Source organism: Pholcus phalangioides, unplaced genomic scaffold, assembly GCF_987345545.1.
Source record: "Pholcus phalangioides strain wild (caught in Gottingen) unplaced genomic scaffold, Ppha-v1.0 ptg000001l_1, whole genome shotgun sequence".
Lineage (NCBI taxonomy): Eukaryota > Metazoa > Arthropoda > Arachnida > Araneae > Pholcidae > Pholcus > Pholcus phalangioides.
The window spans coordinates 22,661,986-22,681,168 of NW_028301594.1; the positions used below are offsets into that span (position 1 = coordinate 22,661,986).

Sequence of the window (19,183 nt, forward strand, 5' to 3'; positions counted from 1 at the left end):
TTTCGTGCATGTTCCAAAAGCTTACAGAAATAAATTTCAAGCTAAAGCGAAAATTGGAATTTTCTTGGGATACTCTAACCAGAGAAAAGGATACCGAATTTGGATTCCCAAAGAGCGTAAAGTTGTTGAAAGTATTCATGTAAAAATTGATGAATCCAAAGTTGGTGTTATTTCACTGTTCGGTCATGAAAATAAGTTTGAATATGGATCTTATGAACTAGACAAAAATGTTAGACAATTTGAAGATTCGGAGGAAAAATGTATTGACGTATCTAATTGGATAAGAGAAGAAAACCCAGAACTGCAAGTTCACGACTTTATACTAGTCGACTAGTATTACCCTACATCTAAATGATCGGAAAAACTTATAAATGTGAATGATGTCGAAAAATATTGCGAGAAAAATAATTTGAAGTTTGATCCTAATCAATTTAATTTTAAACCAGTCGTAAAAACTGCAAGAGAAAAAGTTGAATCAAGAAAATGCGGATTTTGGGGATATTTTTCAGTGTGAAGCTTACAATGTTGAAATTCCGAAAACATTCGAGGATTTGCAAAATTCACAGGTCAAGGAAAAAAAAAAAAAAAAAAATGTGATCAAGCTATGGATGTCCTTCCCGCTCATCACCATTTTCGTTTTTTGTTTTTTTTGCTTTTGTCAAAATTTTTGTTTCCTTGATGGTTGTATTACTTTGTATTTTTCATATGCCTTACCTGTGGTTTTTTTTTTTTTAATTTTCTTTTCTCCCTCTCTCCCCCCTTTCACTTCAGGGATTAGCCTTGGCAGCATAGAGCCCTGAATAATAAGACCAAGACCAAGCTATGGATGATGAAATTGAGACCATGAACGATCGGCAAGTTTGGGATCTTGTTGAACCACCTCCAAATGCGAAAATATTAGCCTGTCGGTGGATATACAATGTCAAACGCAATGACAAAAATAACATCAACAGATTCAAAGCAAGATTGGTGGCTCAGGGTTTAAATTAGAAACGAGGTACAGACTTTACCGATGTTTTTTCCCCAATCGTAAATTTCGATATAATCAAATATTTCTTTGTTATATTAGTTAGCTTATTGAATTGGTGTGATTTTCAAATTTACGTTAAATGAGCTTATTTGTATGGTAATCTTGATGAATCTGTATGTATGAGAGACAACCTGTTGGTTATATTTTTGAAAAATATAAAAATTATGTGTACCTATTAAAAAGGCTATATATGGTTTACACCAGAGCGGACGTCAATGGAACTTTGAATTAGACAAAATATTACTAAATCTGGAATATTATAAATGTAGATGGTGTAACTGTGTTTATAAATTGAACAACGTAATTTCGATTGTATATGTTAATGATATTGTAATATTTTGTAAAACTGAAAATGATGCAAAAATCGAGATCAAAAGAATTAAAGACGTGATAGATATAACCAAATTAGGGCCAGTAAAATATTCACTTGGCGTAAATTTTGAAAAAAAAATTGGTGATTCAATGTAATTACATCAGGAAAGTTATATTGATAAATTAATTTCTAGACATAAAAATTTACCGAGACGAAGTGTACAGTTACCTTTAAAAGTTGGAGGTAAATTACCGGATAGAGCAGATGAAATTTGAAAATGATTTAATGCGTGAAATACCCTATAGATCATTAATAGGATGTTTGTCATATATAGAAAGTCGTTCGAGACCCGACGTTTCATACGTAGTTAATACTATGGCACAATTTTGTAATGGGTACACATATCACCATTGGACTGTTTTAGTTGATGAATTGAATTATATTTTTGAGACTAGCATTTAAATAAGATAAATTTGTCTAATGTAAAGAATTTTTTATTGAAGGCATATTCGGATGAAAATTGGGGATGTAATCTTAATGAAAGTCATTAAACTAGTGGATATTTGATTATGTTCGGAGAAATCCCGATATCTTCGAAATCGGAGGAGCAAAAATTCATTGCATTGACTTCCATGGAATCGGAATTTGTAGTTTTAACTGAATGTTCGAAGGAACTAAAATACGGTATTTGAGGATACTTAAGGAATTGAATGTTCTTGAAAATGAAATTGCTATATTATATTGTGATAATCAAGCGGCTATTCATTTTGCTAAAAATAATGTTGAAAATAACAAGACTAAGCATATAGACATTAAGCACAAGTTTGCACGTAAATTATTGAATAATTTATTTCGATTGAAGTATGTAAATACGAAAGATTATCTTGCAGATTTTTTAACCAAGCTTCTTGTCAAGGAGAAATTTAAAAAAAATTGTTGATGGACTTTTTAATTATTCTTTGATTCGATCAATGGGGCCGATTGTTGGTTTTCATGTTTTTGCTTGATCAAATTCCATATTGAGTGGATATGCAAATGTAAATACCGCGTCGAGTGACGTAGTGAGAGTGTATAAAAAAAGATTGTGAATTCTGATCAGATGGAGACCGATACGGGTATGTCGATTGATAAGGTTTACAGTAGAGCTTAAGGATTTGAAATACAGTCAGTCACAAAAGTCTACGTACACCTTTGAAAATGGTACTTCTGAAGGAATCATACATTTTGGAGTTAACCTATTATTTTCAGAACTTTGTGTATCAAAAGTGTAACAAAATTTTATTACTGTAAATGACAAATATGAAATAAATTCGCAAGAATATGCAAATTTCATAGAAAACCGTGTCACAAAAATCTACATACAGCAAGCACATTTCTGTTGCGTCAAGTGAAATTGTTGTAGTATTTAAGAGGGAAGAAGAAATACTACTTCAAACACGGAAAAGCAACTCTGTACTTGTACTAGGCTCATATTGCCTTTGTTCTGATGTTGAAATGGCTCCGCGGAGAGAGATTTCTGATGAAATAAGAAATGTGGTAATTAAGTTGCGAACGGAAGGAAAATCTTATGGTGAGATTTTGAAAATTATTGGAAAAAGCCGTTCCAGTGTCCAAACCATTGTCAGAAATTACGAATCAGCCGGAAATGTGTTTAATAAACCTCGCTGTGGTCGTCCGAGGGTTTTGAGTAATCGAGATGTACGATCGATTGTTAATAAAGTCAAGTCGAATCCGAAAATATCCGCTCCCAAATTGACGCAGCATATTGCATCAACGACCAACAACACTGTGCATCCTGAAACTGTCAGACGAATTCTCCGATGGAAAGGATTTCATGGACGAGTTTCAAGACGAAAACCTCTGATCTCCGCCGTAAATCAGAAGAAAAGGCTCGATTTTGCTAAACAGTATCATCAAAAGGATTTCGATTTTTGGAAAAGTGTCTTATTCACAGATGAAAGCAAACATAATATTTTCGGTAGTGACAGTCACGGAAAAATTTGGAGAAGGAAAAATGAGGAAATGAAACCTGAAAATCTGACTCCAACAGTCCAGCATGGTGGAGGCAGTGTGATGGTTTGGGGATGCATGTCAGCGTCTGGAGTAGGGAAATTAGTTTTCATTGAAGGTAAGATGGACCGTCTCCAATACCTCAAGATACTGCAAGATAATTTGCAAGCATCTGTCGACAAATTAGGTCTCGGATGCCAATGAATCTTCCAATCAAAGCATACTGCAAAGATTGTGAAGGAATGGCTCCTTTACAAGGTACCTAGACAGCTTCATTCACCTGACTTGAATCCCATTGAACACTTATGGGATGAACTCGAGAGAAGAGTTCGCAAGTATAGTGTTACCAACAAAGCATATTTGAAACAGACATTGTTGAAAGATTGGTCCAAAATTACAGCGGATATAACAGAAAACATAGTTCAGTCCATGAGCAGGAGGTTGGATGCCGTTATTGAATCGAATGGAGGTCCCACCAAAAATATTAATTTTCAATTCAAATGCAAAAATCGTGCATATTAAAACTTTTCACCCATGTATGTAGACTTTTGTGACATGCTATTTTCACTCAAATTGGTTTTTTTAAATAAATATCAATTTGATGTTATTCATTTCTATCAAAAACATGTTTGAATTGTTCAATGTTCGAATAAAAATAGGGTGAAATCTTGATTCCTTTTTGTTTCTTCAATAATGCTATTTTTAAGGGTGTATGTAGACTTTTGTGACTGACTGTAAATACACTGCTCAAAACAATTAGGGGAGCACATGGTTTTAACAAAATTACGCAAAGATGTATACCGATAAGTAACATAAAATGAATCATCCATAATTTAAAGCCTAGCAGGAAACGGAAGAAGAAAACTTCATATGCAAATCAAAGTTCATGACGTCAAAAACCAGAAAAAGGAGATAAGGGCAGAAATCGGGATGTTGCAGAAACGTCTGTTTTACTGCCGTAACTGTGAAATTCGATTGCGCAGTATTTTTTGTTGAGACAAGGTGACTTGAGGATGTCTCAACAACGTGATTTACCGGAATCCATGGCATGGCGTGTTATAGGCAGACTGGAATCCGGGCAAACACAACGTAGTGTCGCGGACGCTGTTGGAGTCGCCAGAAGTGTTGTTGCAAGTCTGTGGAATCGATTCCAAGAAACAGGAAATGTTAGACGTCGACCAGGGCAAGGTCGGCCACGCGCCACTACAGCAACTGATGACCGGTATTCCGTTGACCCCACGCCACCGTGCGGCCCGAAGAAGATGGGCTGCTGAACATCGAGATTGGGAGCAGCATGATTGGAGCCAAGTGCTGTTTACAGACGAGTCCCGATTGAGTCTGGAGTGTGACACCCGACGTGTTCTGGTATGGAGGGACAGGGGCACTCGAAATAACCCCGCATTCGTTCGTGAAAGGTCACAATACAGACGAGCTGGTTGGATGGTATGGGGTGGAATCAGCATAGGCGGACGTACGGACCTGCATATCATTCGGAATGGCACTTTGACGGCCCGAAGGTATGCAGACGAGATACTGCGACCTCATACCATCCCTTACGCTGGAACCATTGGAGATTACTTTGTTTTCCAGGATGATAATGCCCGACCGCATAGAGCTCGTCTGGTGGAGAACATGCTTGAAGCTGAAACAATACAGCGTATGGAATGGCCAGCGTGCTCTCCTGACCTGAATCCAATCGAACATGTTTGGGACATGCTCGGACGACGCACTGCTGCGCGACCAAGGCCGCCTGTTACTGTCCGAGACTTGCAGATTGCACTTCTTGAGGAGTGGAACAGTATTCCCCAAAGTCTGATCGATAACCTCATCGCATCCATGGCAAACAGGTGTGCAGCAGTCTTAGCTGTTCGAGGAGACCACACGCCCTATTAAAACTCATGCATCATGTCTAAACAGTACTTTTTTTTATCGTTTACATGTAACCAAATTGTTGCCCTAAATCATCTTTTCATGTTTTCCCCATATTTTCAAAGAATTAAAGCTTAATTCCAAATTTTTTTACGTCTTTTTTCTGTATTGCGCATTGATACGCGTGTACTATCCATTGTATGCCAGTACGTGGCTGTCTCGCACGGTTTTCTTCACATTTTTGCTTGCTCCCCTATTTGTTTTGAGCAGTGTGTATATCTATATATATAAAATTGATTTTCTGTGTGTCTGTGTGTGTATGTTCTCTATACAAATCTACAATTTTAGATCGATCGTCGCCAAATTTTGCATATATACCAAATGGGACCCAACTTGAACGATAGGCTACTTTAAAATTTCGTCAGACCAGGGCAAATGCCCCAAATGGGCAAAACACTGTCCTGCAACAACAATGGTTTTTGGGCCTCAACAATCACTTTCCGAACGTTTACTTGGGTTACCGTGGTTCCCTAGCAATGCGTTTCAGACGTGTATATGCCTTTACAATGGTTTGTCACTTCTTTAATGGTGCCAGTACATGGAGAAAACCGTGTAGCATCAGCTATTGTTGCTAGGAGAAATGGAAATCCAAGCTGTTACAAAGGCCAAGTCAGTATCATAGAAAATATCTCTGTATTCAGAAGTGATGCAGTATATCTATCTAAACGCTTGATTTTTTGTGTTTACAATAATTCCAAATTATTTTAATTTAGTGTTGCGTAACCAAAATGCCTCCAAAAAAACGAAAAGCGATAGGATTTATCAATCCAAAAACAAAAAAAATCAGATTATCCAGGAAATCGGAGTCGCTGGAAAATCGGGAATCACGACTTTGTGAAAACCAAAGAAGAGTTGAAGTACTGAGAACCACCGAAAACTTTCACCAACGCCAATGTCGACGACAAGAAAACAAAAGAAGCACTGTAGCAGCAAGAGCAGTGAAAACAACGAACAGACGCAGAATTCGACTTGAAAAAAATAAAACAAGAACCGCTGCAGCTAGACGAGAAGAAACGACGGATCAACGAGTGAGCCGACTTGAGCAGAATAGAACAAGAACCGCAGTAGCCAGAGAAGAAGAAACAACAGATCATCGAGTTAGCCGGCTGGAGCAGGAACGGGCAAGAACCGCAGCAGCTAGAGAAGAAGAAACGACGGATCAACGATTGAGCCGACTTCAGCAGAATAGGACAAGAACAGCAGCAGCTAGAGTAGAAGAAACAGCTCAGCAGTGTCGAGATCGATTAGAAAGAGACCGTAATCGTCATGGCCAATCAAAAGAAACAGCATCTGACTTGAAATTGGCAGCATTCAGTTATAATCCAAACTGCAATTATCAGTACCATCCTAAAGTAGTAATTGGAAAAATAAATCAGAAATGTAATTATTGTCAAGCTAAAAAATTCAAAACCGAATCACCAGGAATGTGTTGTTCAAATGGAAAAGTGAAAATATTGCAATTAAATGAACCTCCGGAACCATTGCTTTCTTATGTGTCGGTCACAACATCAGAATCAAAGCATTTCTTGCAAAATATAAGAAAATATAATTCATGCTTCCAAATGACATCTTTTGGCACAACAGCAACTGTAAAAGAAACAGGTTTCATGCCAACTTTCAAAATTCAAGGTCAAATTTATCATAAAGCTGGATCTCTTCTTCCCAAAACCGAAGAAAACCCAAAATTTCTACAAGTGTATTTTATGGGCAATGAAGAAATCGAAGCCAACCAACGCTGCGACAATATTTCAGGAATGAGAAAAGATGTAGTACTAAATTTGCAGAGACTTCTTCATAATAATAACAATTTAGTTATTTTGTTCAAAACGGCATTGGAAAAAATGCCTTCTGATGGATATAAAATCGTTATATGAGCGACGCTTTAATTCTCCCACCATTAATGAGGTGGCAATAATCATGGTTGGGAATGAATTCGATAGCCGGGACATAGTCATTCACAAACGAAATTATGTTCTTCAAAGAATTTCGGAAACGCATCGCTCATATGATGCCCTTCAGTATCCATTGCTGTTTTGGCAAGGGGAAGATGGATATCACTTCAATCTTAAGCAAACTGATCCCAATACAGGGTTATCAACCAATAAAAAAGTATCTGCCAATGATTTCTATGCATATAGAATAATGATGAGGGATCAGTGTTCAAACCACATTTTAAAATGTCGCCAACTTTTTCATCAATTTGTCGTTGATATGTATTCAAAAATTGAGAGCGAGCGCCTCCTTTTCATAAGGTTGAACCAAAAGAAGCTACGAGTGGATGACTACATTCACTTGAGAGATGCCGTAGCTAGCGATGGAAATGTATCAGACATCGGCCAAACGGCCATTTTACCGGCTACGTTTACCGGAAGTCCACGGCATATGCACGAGTATGCTCAAGATGCTATGTCTTACGTTCGATCATATGGCCGTCCAGATCTATTCATCACTTTCACGTGTAATCCTGCTTGGCCCGAGGTTAAAGAAGAACTTATGGTCGGTCAAGCGCCAAATGATAGACATGATTTGACCGCGAGAGTTTTTAAACAAAAACTGACAAAGTTTATTGACGTAATAATCAAGAGTTATGTTTATGGGGAAAGTCGCTGTTGGATGTATTCAGTCGAATGGCAAAAAAGAGGACTTCCACATGCTCATATGCTAATATGGCTCAAAGATAAGATTCGTCCAACTCAGATAGACAGTGTCATATCAGCGGAACTTCCAGATCCAAAAAAAGATCCTCTGTTGTTTGAAGTCATTACGAAGAATATGATTCATGGACCATGCGGAGCCCTTAATTCCAATTCGCCATGCATGAAGGATGGAAAGTGCTCGAAAAAATATCCCCGGCAATTGAGGCATGAAACTGAAACAGGAGACGATGGCTATCCTCTATACAGAAGGCGAAAACCTGGAGACGGTGGACACACAGCAAATATCAAATTAAAAGTGAACAACAGTTGTAATGAGATTGAAGTGGACAACAAATGGGTCGTACCATATACTCCACTGCTTTCGAAGATGTTCCAGGCTCATATAAATGTCGAATACTGCAACTCCGTGAAATCAATCAAATACATTTGTAAGTATGTCAACAAGGGCAGTGACATGGCCGTTTTCGAGTTAGCTGACGGAAGTAGGCCAAATGACGAGATCACAAAATATCAAATGGGAAGGTATATCAGCAGTAATGAAGCAATTTGGAGGATTCTAAATTTTCCAATTCATGATCGTTATCCACCAGTTGTTCATCTCAGCGTTCACCTAGAAAATGGACAACGAATCTATTTCACTGACGAAAACGCTCGAGAGAAAGCTACCCAACCCCCAAACACAACATTGACAGCCTTTTTCTTTTTGTGCCAACAAGATCTATTTGCAAAAACGTAGCTGTACTCAGAAGTTCCCAAATATTATACATGGGACACATCGAGAAAAATATTCACAAAGAGGAAAAAAGGCTATCCAGTACCAGGATACGATGTTCAAGCAACGGACACATTAGGACGAGTCTACACAGTTCACCCAAACAATGCAGAGTGCTACTATCTGAGATTATTGCTCCATACCATTCGAGGTCCGACTTCTTTCACAGATCTAAAAACTTTTGAAGGAGAAGTGTGTCAAACATTCAGGGAAGCATGCCAGAAGCACGGTTTGCTAGAAGACGACCAGCATTGGGAGAGGACATTATCTGAAGCGTCACTCACGTCCTTTCCTGCTCAATTACGAAGGCTTTTTGCAATCATACTGACAACTTGCAGCCCATCTAACCCCAAAGATCTGTGGGAAAAGCACAAAACCAATCTGAGCGAAGATATTCTTATGCAAGCACGAAAAGCGTGTCCAGGCTTGGACTTGAATTTCACATTAGACATTTTCGATAAAAGCTTGATATTGCTTGAAAATGTATGTTTAGCGATGAATGGAAAAACTCTCACTCAGCTTGGTCTCGATGCGCCTTCTCAAAACGTGTCTGATGTCCTTGATAGAGATTTATTGAGAGAAACGAGCTACAATAAAAGCCATTTGGAAACGTATGTTTCTTTCAACAAACCCCTTAAGAATGTAGAACAACGAGATGCATACAGTACTATTTTTCATTCTGTTACTGATGGAAATGGTGGACTTTTTTTCTTGATGCACCAGGAGGTACAGGAAAAACATTCCTTATCAACTTGCTTTTGGCCGAGATACGTAAAGATGGTGGTATTGCTGTCGTCGTGGCTTCCTCTGGAATTGCTTCAACGTTACTGGATGGAGGACGAACTGCACACTCGGCTCTCAAATTGCCTTTGAATATGACATGGTCGGAAAATCCCGTCTGTAACATCAGCAAGCATACTGGTCAAGCCAAAGTACTTCAGGCATGCAAGATCATTTTTTGGGATGAGTGCACAATGGCCCACAAAAAGTCTCTTGAAGCACTCAACAGAACCATGCAAGATATCAGAGGAAACTCGAGTATAATGGGAGGTGCTGTAGTTGTTCTTGCAGGAGATTTTCGCCAAACTCTCCCTGTCATCCCACGTTCAACGCCAGTGGACCAACTGAATGCATGTCTCAAAGCATCTCATCTTTGGAAGTACACTAAAAAGTTATCACTAAAGATAAATATGAGAGTTTATTTACAGAGAAATCCGTCGATGCAAAAATTCTCGCATGAATTACTGCGTCTTGGCAATGGCAATTTTCCGACGGATCCAACCACCATGCTATTTTCTTTCCCCCCTGATTTTTGTCAGCTGTTACCGTCGCTCTAGGAAGTTATCAACAAAGTTTTTCCCAACATCCGTGAAAATTTTAAAAACACCGAATGGTTATGCGAGCGTGCAATTTTGTCACCAAAAAACGACAATGTTAATGCAATAAACATGATAATACAAAGCAAGCTTCCCGATCCCGAAGTTGCTTACAAATCGTTTGACACAGTCGTTGAAAATGATCAAGCCACCTACTACCCAACAGAGTTCCTCAACTCCTTAGAACCGCCAGGATTGCCACCTCATAGACTGGTTTTAAAAGTCGGATCTCCAATTATGCTTCTGAGAAATCTGGATCCTCCAAAACTGTGTAATGGAACCAGGCTAAGCATCAAGAAACTTATGGCCAACATCATAAAAGCGACAATATTGACTGGCAGTGGTGAAGGTGAAGATGTGTTCATTCCACGAATTCCTATGATAACAACTGACTTGCCTTTTGATTTCAAGAAACCCATAAAACTATTAAATTAATTATTTAATAGTTTTATTCCATAAATTATTCCCATAAAATTCCCATAATTATTCCCATCCACATTATTCCCATAAAACTTGCCTTTGCCATTACCATCAATAAAGCTCAAGGACAATCTCTCAAAGTTGCAGGTATCAATTTGGAAAATCCATGCTTCTCCCACGGCCAGCTTTACGTCGCATGCTCCATGGTGGGATCACCTGAAAACTTATATGTATTTGCTCCGGAAGGAAAGACTAAAAACATTGTTTATCATAAAGCTTTAGAATGATAGTTTGTAAATTCACAACATACTTGAATTTTTGTAATTATGCAAGTTCGCAACATGTTTTCTCCCGCATTTTTGTAATGACAGAAATTCGCATTTCTATATTATTTTGGCAATTGTGCAAGCACGCAGCAACATGTTCCCTTATCTATTTTTGTAATTATGCAAATTCGCAACATGTTTTTTCTCTCATTTTTGTCATTATACACGTTTGCAACATGTTTAATCTCTGAATTTTGTTATTATACAAGTTCCCAACATGTTTTCTCCCGCATTTTTGTAATTATACAAATCCGCATTCCTCTACCATTTTGGCAATTGTGCAAGTTCAAAACATGTTCCCTTATTTATTTTTTTAATTATGCAAGTTCGCAAAATGTTTTTTCATTCATTTTTGTCGTTATACAAGTTAGTAGCATGTTTTCTCTCATTTTTGTTGTTATAAAATGTTCCTCTCATTTTTATTATTCTTTACAAGTTCGCAACATGTTTCCTTTCCCATTTTTGTACCCGAGCAACGCCGGGTATTATAGCTAGTATATATATATAATTTTTTATTAAATGATTAAAAAATCTATTAAACTCACCTAAAACCAAAACTCTGATTTTTAATAGTTTTTAGGTGGTTTCATGGGTAAATCACCACTGAGCTGAGAAGTGTGACATTTTCTTGTTTTTAGGGTGTAATATCATATGCTTGCAAGTGGGTGACACTGAATTATGTGGTTTTTGGGGAGGTTGGTGTCTTTCCCGTTTCTGAAGAAAAATAAAAAATTTTACATTCACGTATTGTACCAGTAAAGTGTACATAACAAAGATGTGCTTTTTATAGTTCCAAAGAAAATATACACTTTACAAGAACTGTACCATGTACAGTACTTGTAAAGTAAAGGTTAATAAAACAGAAGAAATAAATAATATGAATGGATTTTGTACATAAATTTGTATTAGGTAATGCTAGATAACTTTCTGTATTTTATGATTTTATTTCGCACGTTTTTTTATGTTCAGCATCGGTTGATACATTATCGTACAAAATCATAATAAAAACTATTGCCATTATATTTTCAAATCATGTAAAAGATTTTGAAAATTTTCATTTTTTAGTAATTAATGTTTACCAATGAGTGGATCAATAATTATCACAATATTCGCTCTTTTGATGTAAGAGTAAAATCTGGAAAATTTGCCATTATCATGTTATACAGTGACGGTGGATACGCCCCAATAAACTACCACCAACCTCCGTTCTCGGGGATGCAAAAAATAAAAACATTCTCACCATATTTCACATTCATAAAAGGCCCATAAATTACATTTATCAAGATTTTAATTAATTTTTGTAGAAAAAAAAAAAAGTTCCCCTCAAAGGGAAAAAAATCAATTTTATTTATGTAAACAAAGGAAAACTGTGTAAAAGGTAGTATTTTGTAACCAAGTTTCCTATGTATTTAAAGTAAAATAAAAAAAGAATGGCAGTTAATATATATATATATATATATATTATATCTGAATATCTTACTTGAATATACGTGAATATCTTACTAGTTTATTCAAGGTTCTGTTATGAGAGAACCATTTCAGTTATCGTTAAAAGTAGATAAAATTTCATTCCTGTTTCTCACTTTTCGATTTTTAAACTAATAATCGCTATAAGAGTTATTTTAATTGCAATGAGATGCCTAAAGTGAAATTAAAATAAATTTCAATATTGTTTAATTGTGTAAGTTAGGAAGAATTGCTTTGATCTCTAGCAAGGACAACCTTTACTAAACTTGTCCCTGCCTCTTATGCACATTATTATAATAACAAAATTTAATAATTTTGATTTTTTTCAAATGCGTTTGTATTAGGGAGAAACTATTACGTTAGTCAAATTAATTACTAATCAAACACTTCCCTGTTTTTTTTCCTCATTTCATATACTTGAAAATCAAATAGAATAACTTACTGGTGGGTGTACGTTTGAATTTATGGAAAACTTCATACTTAACAGTATAAGAGTAATCTATTTTATTAATCAAATATAGTTTTAATGCATGCGAGACACATTTGTATTCGGACGTAATAAAAATGCATATATATAATTATGTGAGACAATTTTCAACACAACACTACAGAATAAAGAAATTTAATTCCCCTATTTTGCCCAAAAAAACCCTGGTTTTTTTAATAAAACCCGTGCGAGCTGTTTTTTTTACAACCTTGCTGTCTGAACTGCGAAAGATGCACATTTTGAATCGACTGTGATGTAATTGCAACGATTGCTTGCAAAGAGCATTTGCAGCTTATTTTTCGAACACCGTCTTGCAATTAGATCGGGCAGCGCCATCTGTCAGTGACATTTATAACTATTTTTAAAACATCTGTATCATATTTTTTCGGCTTTCAACTACTTGTTTCATTCTTCTAGCGACCACCGTATCCGAGTTATTTCATTTTACAGTCAGGGAGTTCTTTGCGGGACAACTGGACAACCTGTAGTTGTCCCGTACAATACAAGCCGTATGGTAACGCAATATATTTCAGAGGTTGTCGTCTGCCAATTGGTTTTTGTTCGTCGTCTGTTAATTTTTTCCGCAATGCAAAACTCGGCGGTTTCAATTATCCATTCAAATCATCGAAAGAACATAAAATGGATGCTGTTGCTGGTAAGTGTGGTTTTTGTGCTTAATTGATTCATGAAACCCGGTAATTAATTCAAGTGTAATTAAATAATTATAACTAGCTGACACGAGTAATTTGATTTTACTTAAATATACAGGGTGTTTCACGAAGGACCCGTAACTTTGAAAATAAATAACTTGGAAACGTGATAGATAAAAGCGTGAAACCAGTGGTATGTTTATTTAAAAATCGTAAGAATCTGATTAAAACAACCCTCAAAATTTTAGTTACAAATTGCGCTGTTAGATGGCGCCGTAGGCAGCATTATCATAAGTAGGGTGTACGGGTACATAGTGGGTAATACAAGTAGCCCCTCGTTGCATTCACATGAAAAGCGATTCCAAATGTGCACCTTTCACACAACACACATGTCGCAAACGAAGAATGAAGTTGCCAGTGACTCTTTGTAGTGCACCGGAAATCGACATACAAGCTTGACAAATAGGCCGGGACCTGACTACGGCGCGGTTGCAGGCGGTTGACGTTGGGGGGGAAGGCATCATCTATAGTTTTATTCTGTCAACGCACAGATACAACTGCAACCGCTGAGCGCGGTTTTTTCAACCGAGAAAATCCACATTTTTTTTGGACGGTTGGGCAGGGGCGTCGGAACTGTTTCGAACCTGTGGGTGCCCGTCTTGAGATTCATATAGGAAATTTCGATTTTTGAATCAATTCTGTGGGTGCTCGAACCCGCTCTACAAACTTCCGTGGGTGCTCGAGCACCCACAGCATCCCCGGCTCCGACGCCACTGCGGTTGGGGTAACCGGAAAGCTGCCATCATGTATTGGAAAGGTTTGAACACCCTGATGACGGTTCGGCTGGACCTGCGGTTGCTCTCTTCCATTGTTTATTAAGTGGTTTGACAAGGAGGGTGATGGGAATTCGGATGCACTGGACAAAGGAATTGCTCTCCTTCTCTGGTTGCCATAAAAATGAGGGGAAAAGACAAATTCGAAGAACTTTATGGTCAAGTTCTATTCGACAGAAGCTCATTTTTTGTTTGGCGCTTTTGCACTGATAACAATAAAAAAAAACCAATGAAGAAAAAATTAAATTTTTCTAACTAGTGAATTTTTTTTGTTTTTCTACATGAGCATACATTAAAACTCGGTTATAATGACATTCTACTATTTGACATCTAAAAAACTAACGTGATTACGCTAAAACCGAGATGTATATTTTAGAACACTTGAATGAAATGCATTGGATCCCGATTATAACGTTTTAGCAAAAAACCAATTAGTTACCTCATCCAAAAGACTACAAATTACCACGGGCCCAACCATTTATAATAAATTCATAAGAAATTAGAAGTAAAAAATAATCAGACATCTGAAGGAATATATTTTTATATTTGCAAATTTTCCGTATCAAACTTTTGAAACATTTATTAAAAGCCTAAGTATGAACCGGGGATGAAATATGTCCCTAAGAGCTGCATTGTGTGTGTGTGTTTTGCTTTCATTATTGTCTTTTTGTTATTTATTTTTGTATCGTATATGAATGTGGCTGTCTATCTGTTGTTTTTGCAATGAAAAAAAAGCCATCTAGGCCAGCGGTTCTCAACCGGTGCTCCGCGTGAACTCCCAAGGGCTCCGCGGCCCTCGAGGAAAATAAAAAAAGAACCAGTAAATTTGAAAAAAAATAATTATTAATATTTTTGAATAAAAATAAATCAGTGACTTTGATGAATAAATAAAAAATAGGCCTACGGGGCTCCGCCATAGAAATTATATACTGGAAAGGGCTCCGTGGGTCAAAAAAGATTGAGAACCGCTGATCTAGACAAAACGTTGTATGCGGGTAATATAGAAGAGTGCACAATTTTCACACCTACCGTTCTTTTCAAGCAGTTTTTAATTTACATACACACACAAAGCCACAACTAGGGAGAGCGGGTCCACTGTAGCGAGTGCTGAACTAGAGGGGGCGTCGAATTGCCCCTTTAACACCACTCCTTCTAACCTTTCCTTATACGGGGACGCCAAAAGCTTGCTAGCTCCAGTTAAAAAAGTATCCAGCTGCGGCCCTGTATGTACCTTAAACCCTGCAACATACATACTGATGTACACGGCCACAACGACATGCGTGGTCAGCCGGGACAAGCACGTATTTTGGCGCCCCCTTTCAATATTGAAGGAGAGATGAAAGGTTAACATTTGCGCTCCTGTCTGGCTCGGAGTTCGGGGCATCAGTCAGTGCCGCCTTAACGCATGGGCCCACCCGAGAACGGCCCGGGTGCCTCAAGAGAAGAGGGGCCTCCCAAAAATGAGATACGATTGAAATTTTCAAGGATTTACCATGTAGGGCCTCCTAAAAACCACTTGGCCCGGGGGGCCCATAATACTCTTAAGACGACCCTTCATAATGTTGTATCATAATGTTTTTTTAAAATTTGATTTTTTACAGTTTTTAAAACATGAAAGTTTCAGAAATTTCATTCCGATTTCCTATCTGAATTTTTTTTTTCCTGACCATCAAAAGAAATATATATTTTTTTAAATAGGTGAAAATAATTTTTTCCTTGACTTTTTTTTTGGTCATATGGGATTTCCCAAAATTACAATTATTATGCTTAATTTCCATTAATTAGAAATTTAGTTAATTGGAAATCTACTTTAATTACAAAGAAGAACGTGCTAAATTCATGGCCAATTTTTTTAAACTTCAAAAATATGCTATTTAAATAGTTTTTAATACATGTTATTTAAATTAATTCCAGTCATCATATATAAAAAAATTTGTGCGATTTGGTCACGAATCGTAAAAGCATCAATAATGGGTCAACTTGTAGGCTGTCTTTCTTCAACTCTGAATTAATTTCAAACGGCAAATATTGTTACAGAAAATTAAATTTCATTACATGAATATTTTTATTAGTATATACAGTAAAACCTCTCCTTTTTGTGAACACGGACAGGACAAAAAATTAAATCCATGTAAAATGGGTGACCGTTAAAAAGAGGTCTGAAATTCATACTTTTATATATTATACATTTGTAAATTATTATTTGTCCGTAAAAGAGGGAGTATCCGTTGAGATTGGGGTTTTACTGCAATGCAGCTTATGAGCACGAATTTTCATGCTAGCTGGAGCCAACTTCAGCTTGGCGAAAATAATTTAGCCAATCCCGAGATGTCACGTGACATTAAAAAATAAAAAAAACCCGGTTGCTAACAGCAGTGTGTGTTTCACGCGAAATTCTACGGTTGCTGATAAGATCAACCGCACCAGCCGAACCGTAGTGTGCCGGCAGCCATAGCCTCCAGCTCGTCGAGTGTTAAAGGATTGTTGCGGTAAATAATGTGCTTCAGCGTGCCCCACAGAAAGTAGTCGCAGGGCTAGGGTCGGCTAAATACGGAGACCAGTCCATGCTTTTTCCCTTAACTGTCGAATAGTTCAACGCAATAACTCTGTCATCGAAGTATTCATCCAGAAAGTCAAAAACGGCTTGTGTACGGTGTGGGCGAGCCTCTTTCTTGCATGAACCACGCCGTGTCTGGTCGATCATCCAACGCTTGTTAAGTGGCGACAAATTGTTTCAAAAGCGCAATATATCGGTCAGTCGTCACCGTTTCTCGCAAGAAAAAAGACCCAATGATGCCTTTGCTGGAGATTGCAATCCAAACTGCAAGTTTTTGGTGCGTGAGACATATGGGTTTTCGGTACCCCTAAAATCGCAAATTGTGTCTGTAAACGACACCATCCAGATGAAAATGCGAATCTTCTGTAAACCATATTCGGGCGTTCTCGAAACCAGAACCATCAATCATGTTGAGCATCACACGTTAACGAAATCCTCTCGTTGTGGTTCAGCTCGAACTGGCATGCCGTGGTGGCATTAAGATGTTGTACGGAAACATGCGTAACGTTAATGTCTTACGCAAGATTCTGTACGTGCTGGATGGCGTGATTCCGGATCCAGCTGAAAGTCCGCGGACACATTTATTCGGATGACGCTCAATAACTGCAGCAAGTGTCGTTGCATTTTCAGGTGTAACGACGGAGTGGGTGAGACAAACATTTCCGACTAACGCATCGGCCACGTTGTCTGCCTGTTAAAATTTTTTGAATAGCTCACTAATTGTTTTCCCATCTGGGCCATTTGCGACTTGAAATCGCGTTTGAAGACTTCTTTCTCCTCGTGGCAGAAGGGCTGTGATATAATCGGCGGTACACTCCAACACACATTCCTCCATGGAATACATCACTTCCGGAATTTCTTTCACTATACGCTAATAGCGGTCACGTTTCAACGGTGAAATCTTCGACAACTGATCGTTACCATTACCATTACCATGAACTTTTATGTGAAGCGCCGGGGCTTATCCCCACATCTTCTCCGTCTTGGGTTGCATTTGACAAATAAGCATGGCTTTATGTTCATTTTAGGATATAAATGAACATAGTTTTAGACGTGTTTTGTTGATCGAACTCAGCATCTGAGCTCTTTTTATAGGAATTTGTAATACCGCCTGCAGTGCCATCTATCGGTGCAAGTTGTAACTGAAATTTTGTTCAGGTTTCTATCAGATTCTTACTGTTTTCTTTAATAAACATACCACTGGTTTCATGCTGCTACGTTTCCGAGTTATTTATTTTCAAAGTTAGGGGTCCTTCGTGAAACACTCTATATGAATTTTAAACATCTATTTATGTATCAAACACACTTTTGTTATTCATTATTACCCACTTGTGCAAGCGAGTTAAATTTATTATTTTTTAATAAAATTATTATTTTTGTTATAAATGTTTTTTCGAGAAAAAAAAGGAATTAAAAAAAATTGAATTAGAAAAAAAGAGATAGATAGATTTGAAAAAATATATATTTATATTCTGCATTTGTATTTTTATTGTTCTGTGTAAGTCATTCTATTATATCCCAATTTATCCACTTTAACTGGTATACAATACTCATTCTTGTATAGGTATGTGTTATCCATATGTCTTATATGTATTGTATGTGTTATATGGTTTTTGTCTACCAACGTATTTTTTTTTTAAATATTGAATATTTCAATTTTCCCCCCTTATTGTGACCCTTTAGAGCGCATACTAGCATACTACACTTGTACTTGGACATGACGTTGGACTGGACTTTTGTTTATTCTACACAAACACACACTCATGCTTAACACATACATGTACAAACTTGTCTTTCGCCTTCACAACGCCTCAGAAAGGCTATTTCACCAGTAGAATTATCACACACATCTGCAAGAATGATATGCAAATTTCAGGAAGCCACCAGATGATGCCGATAGTACGTCACAATGACGAGAGTGTAAGAGGGGGGTATATAAGGAATGGTGGCAAAGAAGTGAAATTGTTCACAAAAATTCTGTGAGGCGCTCAGTGGCATAAGCGAATAGTTATGACACAGAGGACGCATGTGGATGATTTTTTACGTGGAATTATCGGCCGCCTAGAATGTGGGCGTACTCAGAGGGAAGTATCCGAGGAACTTGGAATTGGCCAAAGTGTCATCTCTAGGCTTTGGCAACGATTCCAAGATAACGAAAATGTCAGTAGACGTTACAGTACAGGTCGCCCCCGAGTTACAACGCCGAATGAAGACCGGTATTTGGCAGTAACTGCCAAAAGAAGCAGACGGAGCACAGCATCCGACCTGTCTCGTCAGCTATCTGCAGCCACGGGTACCACAGTTTCAAGGCAAACCGTGTACAGACGTTTGGGAGATATTGGTCTATATGCTCGCA

The 19,183-nt window shown here is 37.6% G+C and overlaps 2 protein-coding genes across 2 annotated transcripts; both read left to right on the plus strand.

Annotated features, from left to right (window-relative positions):
- Positions 1-7,493: 7,493 nt before the first annotated feature.
- On the plus strand, positions 7,494-10,048 carry LOC149090087 (uncharacterized). The gene is made up of 2 exons (XM_089233839.1): positions 7,494-8,421; positions 9,435-10,048. The coding sequence occupies exons 1-2, from the start codon at positions 7,494-7,496 to the stop codon at positions 10,046-10,048; spliced, it is 1,542 nt and encodes a 513-aa protein (XP_089089965.1).
- Positions 10,049-10,159: 111 nt separating this feature from the next.
- On the plus strand, positions 10,160-10,522 carry LOC149090088 (uncharacterized). The gene has a single exon (XM_089242905.1). The coding sequence runs from the start codon at positions 10,160-10,162 to the stop codon at positions 10,520-10,522; it is 363 nt and encodes a 120-aa protein (XP_089099031.1).
- Positions 10,523-19,183: the final 8,661 nt, after the last annotated feature.